A 6,109-nucleotide genomic window follows, 5' to 3' on the forward strand; every position below is an offset into this window, starting at 1 on the left:
TATCTCCTGTTTGGTCATGAATTCTTCTGTTCTCCATAAATGTGATAGGTAAACTATTCCTTGCCCTCCCAGTTTGTTTATAGTATCAGCCTTTATATCTAAATCATGAAGCAATTTTGACTTTATTTTGGTATGTGGTGTGAGACTGTGGTCTATGCATAGCTTCTGTCATACTCTTTTCTGATTTTCCCAGCAGCTTTTGTCAAAGAGTGAGTTCTTATCCCAGAAGCTGGGGTCTTTGGGTTTATCAAATAATAGATTAGTATAATCATTGACTACTGTGTCTTGCATACCTGACTTTTCCACTGATCTACCATTCTATTTCTCAGCCAGTACCAAACAGTTTTGATGATTGTTGCTTTATAATATAGTTTAAGATCTCCCAGGTCTTTTTGTTTTCTTTTAGGATAGGCAATGGGGTTAAGTGATTTGCCCAAGGTCACACAGCTAGGTAGTGTTATGTGTCTGAGGTCGGATTTGAACTCAGGTCCTCCTGACCCAGGGTGGGCACTCTACCCACTGCTCCACCTAGCTGCCCCCCCTTTTTTGAAGCCAATTGGGGTTAAGTGACTTGGGCAGGGTCACAGAGCTAGTAAGTATCAAGTGTTTGGCCTGAGGTTGGATTTGAACTCAGGTCCTCCTGACTTGAGAGCCGGTACTCTATCAACTGCACCACCTAGCTGCCCATCCCAGGGTCTTTTCCAGGATGGTATACTGAGTGCTAGGAAAAGGGGAAGTGAGTGATGCGGGTCCTCCTCCTCCTCCAACTCACGGGGGGTGGGGCTTGCTCCATCCTGACCTACCTGGTGGTTGGTCCTGAGGTTATCAGTCTGCTTCCGGAACACTGCCCCCCACAGGTCCCCAAACAGGAACTTGATGGTGTCCAGCTCCTCTCTGAAGACCAGGGCCCCTTGGGGCAGCCTGGGAGAAACACAAGCTTCTGACTTTAGGATGAAGAAGGCCTGGATCCAGGCCCAGCCCTGGGGAGCCAGGGAGAGGGGATCTAATGGGAAGATGCAGCAGGTGACCCCAGGTCCAGGAAGACCTGGGACTGGGGGAAGGGGAAAGGAGACCGAACACCATCAACCATTTCAGCTCCTGGTACCCTGCTGGGGGGGGCAATGACCACCTGGGGGGCCTCCCCCTGTAGAAGGGTCTGAGCACATGGGACAGGGAACTCCTACCCCAAGTCTCCTGGAGGATGGAGCCCTGGCTCTCACCTCTCAGCCAGACCTAGGTCACATGGAAGCCAATTTCCTCAAGGACTGTCAAGCGGGTCCTCTGACCCTAGGAGAGGATGGTGGGGGGGAAAGGGGGCTTAGCCACGGCCCTCAAATCTGGGCACCTCCCCTTCCCCCCCAAAATAGGGAGAAATTACAGATGAGTGATTTTGGATTGCAAATGGAAAAGGACGCTCCCAAAGCTGCATCCCAACCCTGGAGCTGAATGGCCTGAGACAAGTTCCAGAAAGGGCAGGGAGGTACCTAAGAAGCCACCAAGACTGTCACCTCCCAGGACAGGTGACCATCACCGCACCCCCTCCGCCTCAGGCTCTACTCCAGGGCCCCCAGTGTTCTACCAGGGAGCCAGAGGAGAGAAGCCAGGCTCCTTCTTCCCATGAACCCCTCCCTAGGCACCCAGTCCAATGTACAAATACGGCTGAGGTCAGTGCTGAGACCTGGGCTGTGGAGGAGCCAGAGAAGCTTGGAGCGCATGGGGTGGAGGGGCCCGGCCCCGTGGTGACCCCCAGCCCACTTCTTTCACAGTCTGGCTCATCTGTGCCTATGTCTGGCTGCCACTTAGCAGGGAATGCCCAAAATGGAAGCAAGGAATGGAGTGGCAGTGAGGGGGAAGGGACTCAGGGACAGGACTTCTCTGGGGAGGGTTGGTAGAGGCCATCTCAGTGCTCCGTGATCCAGGGTTCATGGGCCCTCCACTGGGTTGGGTGATCGGACGGGCCTGGGTGATGGGAGCTGCCTCACCCTCTGTACCCTCACCAGGTTTCAAGAAAGTGTCTTTGGATTTTCTTTTTTTGTCTAGGCAACGGGGTTAAGTTACTTGCCTAGTGTCACACAGCTAAGTAAGTGTTATGTGTCTGAGGCCGCATTGGAACTCAAGTCCTCCTGAATCCAGGGCCGGTGGTCTATCCACTGCGCCACCCAGCGGCCCCTGAAGTATCTTTGGAAAGAGATGGTCGTGTGTCCTCGGGATGGAGGGGATACAGTGAGAGGAGGGGACACAGGCTACGATCCCCCAAATCGTCTCTGCGCTTGGGCGTTCTCCTCGCCCACCCTGCACAACCAGTGCTGGTCACCAGGTAGCGCTGTGGCTTCTTACTGCAAGCCAGGGTCGCTGTACCACTGGTCCTAGGCTGGCCGGCCCTGCCCCCTACCATTCCACGTGGGCCTTCCACCAGTCCTTCAGTGCCAGGTGACCCCTCCCCCCTCAGGCGTTAGGACCTGGGTGATCCTGTGGCCTTTCATCCTCTGGATTCTGTAGAGCTGCCCCTCACCAAGGCTGTCCTGCCGAACCTCCAGGTTGTCCTGTCCAGGATGGGGTCGTGGATGGAACTAGGTGGCTCAGCCTTCCAAATGCTCAGCACCGTGGCTGCAGCCTGGTGGCTTCTGCGGGTAGCCTGGTGTCTGGGCCATGCCCTGCTGGTCTATGGGCTGCCCCAGATTGGCCTGGGCCTTGGCATTTCTCTCAGGAAGCAAGGGGCCCGGGCAGGTGTGTGGGAGAAGGAGGGAGGGAAAGGGGCAACGTCTCTGATGATAGGGGTCCTGTAACCTGCTGCCTCAGAAGAGTCTGTGGACCATGGATGGAGGACCCCAGAACCTGGATTCAAAATTCAGTCAAGTTGCTTGGGACCCCATGTGACCCCCCCCCCGGGCAAGTCACTTCCACTGTGGGCTTCGCTTTCCTTGTTTGTAAAATATGTGTCTGACCAGGGAGCCCCAAGGTCTGTCTGAACCTTGAATCTGATTCCATGACATGGGTAACCCCCAGGAGGCCATTGAATCTCTCTCAGACTTGGTGTCTTTTTGTTTTTGTTTTTGTTTTTAGTTTTGCAAAATTGGGGGCAGCTGGACTAAGTGATTGCTAGAGTCCTGGGAGACTTCACATCTGAGATCCTCTGATCTGTGTATTGCATGTATAGGTACTCAAATGCAGGTGTGTCCCTAGGACTGCAGGCCCCCTCCTAGCATGTTCCCCTTGTGCAAGCTCTCATTTCTCAGTTAAGTTCCACTGTATAAACAACTTAAAGTCCTTTTCAATTCCAGGGCCATGGAGGTAGAACTCAGAAGGAGGAGGTGGAGAGTAGAGGCTCTCTCCTGCCCCTTTCTGGGATCTCCCATTGGGTGGGTCCTGCAGAGTGTATCCCTCCACCAGACCCACAGGCCTCCATTCATAGCCTCTGTCTTTCCACAGTGGTAACTGGGGTCACAAGTGGAATTGGCAGGAGCTATGCTCATGAGGTAAGGGGGGCCTGGGGCCAACTGAATCTGTCTTTAGTATACCTGGACATGGCCCCACATGTCTATTCCATTGCATTGCACATACACGTTCCCATACATTCGGTGTTTTTCCCATGAATGCTTTCTTGTATGTGCCCTGATCATTTTCTAGAGCCTTAGGACACGTGTTTGCAGGGGATTCCTGTGTAAAGACATATAAATGTAGTAGTTAATGTTACATGTGAATGTACATACATACATACATACATACATACATACATACACAAAGATGGATAGATGATAGAAAGACAAGTAGACAGGATAGGTACAAAGACAGACAGATAAGTACATCCATATTTGTCCTGAGTGTTTCTGCCCATGGGTTCCTATGAATTTCCCACGTCCTTCTTTGTCCTATGCATACCTGCTTATTTGGATGGACCCTCTTGAGTCTTCTGTAGGTTTGGAAGGTTCTGTGTGCCCACTCCCTCAATCCCCCCATTCTCCTATCTCCCTACAGCTGGCCCGAAGAGGCCTCAACGTTGTACTGGTGAGCCGAGATCTCAGCAAGTTACATGGGGAGGCAGAGGACATTGGTGAGAGCCGGACTAGAAAGGAGGGGTATGGGTTAGAAGTGAGACTGGTCAAGGTTCCACAATGAGACTTGGAACCCAAAGACCCAGGTTGGACACAGCTGTGCTAGAAACGGGCTGTGTATGAGCCTGAGCCAGTCAATCCCATGTGTTCTCTGGGCCTTTCCTCATCTACATAATAAGGAGTAGTACTAAGCTTCTGTTTCTGTATTCTCTGAGTTTTACTACAGAGAGACTCCATGGTAAGGAAACAAGAGTCATCCAGGTGGAGTTCACTGGAGGCTTAGAGATCTATGAGACAGTTGAGAGAGACTTGGAGGGCCTAGACATCGGCATTCTAGGTACACACCCATTCCCTCTTCCCTTCTCAGTCCTGCCCCCAGAATTCCTCTCCATCTGCTTGCTTTGTGGTACTGACCTGTTTTTTTCCGGTCAACAATGTTGGAATAGCTTCAAAGATAACCCTCCACAAGCTAATGGATTTGCAGAATGCAGGCAAGGTAGAGGAAGCTACATCCCCCACCTCCCCAACTCATGCCTTTTTCCATTTCTCTCAATTTATCTATCTCTTCTTCTCCCCTCCCTAAATCTTCCCTCTTTATATGCCACTTCCTTCATTACCCCACCTTCCCTCCTATCTCACCACCCCCACCTCTCCAACCTTTCTAACAGGCAGAAAGTACTTTGTAAATTTAAATCAGGTGAGAAATGTGAGCTCTCCTTCCTTTGGTGGCCATAATAACAATCAATGTTGAGAAAATGTTGCCTTCAAAATGATGACAATTTGTTCCACTCTAAGTGTATTTGTCTTCCCTGTATTTATTTACAAATGTGGTTTGATTTTTTTTAATTGAACCTTGGGTCAAGCTTTGGGGAAGGGATTTGAGTGCTTAGAGAAATTTTCCTAGAGGAGATGGAACTTGATGGGGGACAGGTGGAGCCTTGAAGGTTGAGAAAGACCTTAATGTGTCAGCAAATTCCCACCTGAGAATTCATGGCCAGATTGCTTTAGGGGGAAGTGAGAGGCCCAGAGGCCCATGAAAAATGAAAGGTGTACTCTGTCTTCCCAGAGTTTCACAGACATGATGAATTGTAACATGCTGTCAATGATTCAGGTGAGAGTGAGGCAGAACAGAGAGGAAGCATCATTGGCAGCGGATGGAAAGGAGTAGGGGGGGGATATGGGGAGAGATTGGGGAGTGGGCCAAGGGCAGATTATTGGGTAGATTTAGCCTTTGCTTCTCCCTCCACAGATGATCCGGATCATCCTGCCTCTGACGGCAGCCAGGTAGGGCGCCCAGTCATCCCCTTCTCCCTATCTCTAGAGCCTGCCTTCCCATCCATACAGACCTCCTGGCCTACCTCACATCCCCTCTGCCTCTGAGACACTCATTTGCCTTTGATTCTGCCATTCTCAGTCTTCTTCTCCAATTCTGCAGGGGACGAGGAGCCATCATGAACATATCCTCTGAGGCTGGCAGACAGCCTTCCCCATTCTTGGCATTATATGGGGCTACTAAGGTAAAATGGGTCCCACATCTGAAAGTGGCCAGACCCTTTCAAGTTGCCAGGAACAAGAAAGAGGTTCAGGTATGGGGATGGAATGAACAGAGTGTCCCATGTTGATCTGAGAGCAGTGGGGTGGGGGAGTGCCCCCTCTACCCCTGATTCCCTCAAAGTCATTGGGCAACCAGCTCTCTGAGTTGCAGGTCTACTGTATATAAAACGAGAGAGTAGATACTAAGCTCTTCACCCCCATTGGCCCACTACCCCTATGGGTTCAGTAATTTCATAATGGGAGGCCTCACAGAGTAATAAAATGAAACCAGCCAAAGTCTGAGTGCCCCCTTACCAAGTGGGGCCCCAGGAGCTTCCTGGGAGATAGCAATGGAAGCTGAGGCTCACTTTTGCCTTTTGACACTGACAAAGCTTGCCACATGAGGGAAGGACACGAGAGTTCATTAAGCAAATATTAACATCTTGCTCAGTTCTGTGATAATCACTGGGGGTATGGGTACAAGCAAAATAAGCAATCTTTGCCCTAGGCTTGGGGAATGGCGG

The 6,109-nt window shown here is 51.0% G+C and overlaps 1 protein-coding gene across 1 annotated transcript; it reads left to right on the forward strand.

Annotated features, from left to right (window-relative positions):
* Positions 1-2,458: 2,458 nt before the first annotated feature.
* LOC144457425 (very-long-chain 3-oxoacyl-CoA reductase-B-like) lies at positions 2,459-5,638 on the forward strand (the record flags this gene model as incomplete). The annotated part of the gene is made up of 8 exons (XM_078154543.1): positions 2,459-2,727; positions 3,430-3,476; positions 3,976-4,051; positions 4,279-4,387; positions 4,479-4,548; positions 5,119-5,163; positions 5,302-5,336; positions 5,488-5,638. Coding segments are annotated over exons 1-8 (708 nt in total), but the record flags the coding sequence as incomplete, so codon positions are not given.
* Positions 5,639-6,109: the final 471 nt, after the last annotated feature.

Source organism: Phascolarctos cinereus, unplaced genomic scaffold (assembly GCF_003287225.1).
Source record: "Phascolarctos cinereus isolate Bilbo 61053 unplaced genomic scaffold, phaCin_HiC Scaffold_548;HRSCAF=1176, whole genome shotgun sequence".
NCBI lineage: Eukaryota > Metazoa > Chordata > Mammalia > Diprotodontia > Phascolarctidae > Phascolarctos > Phascolarctos cinereus.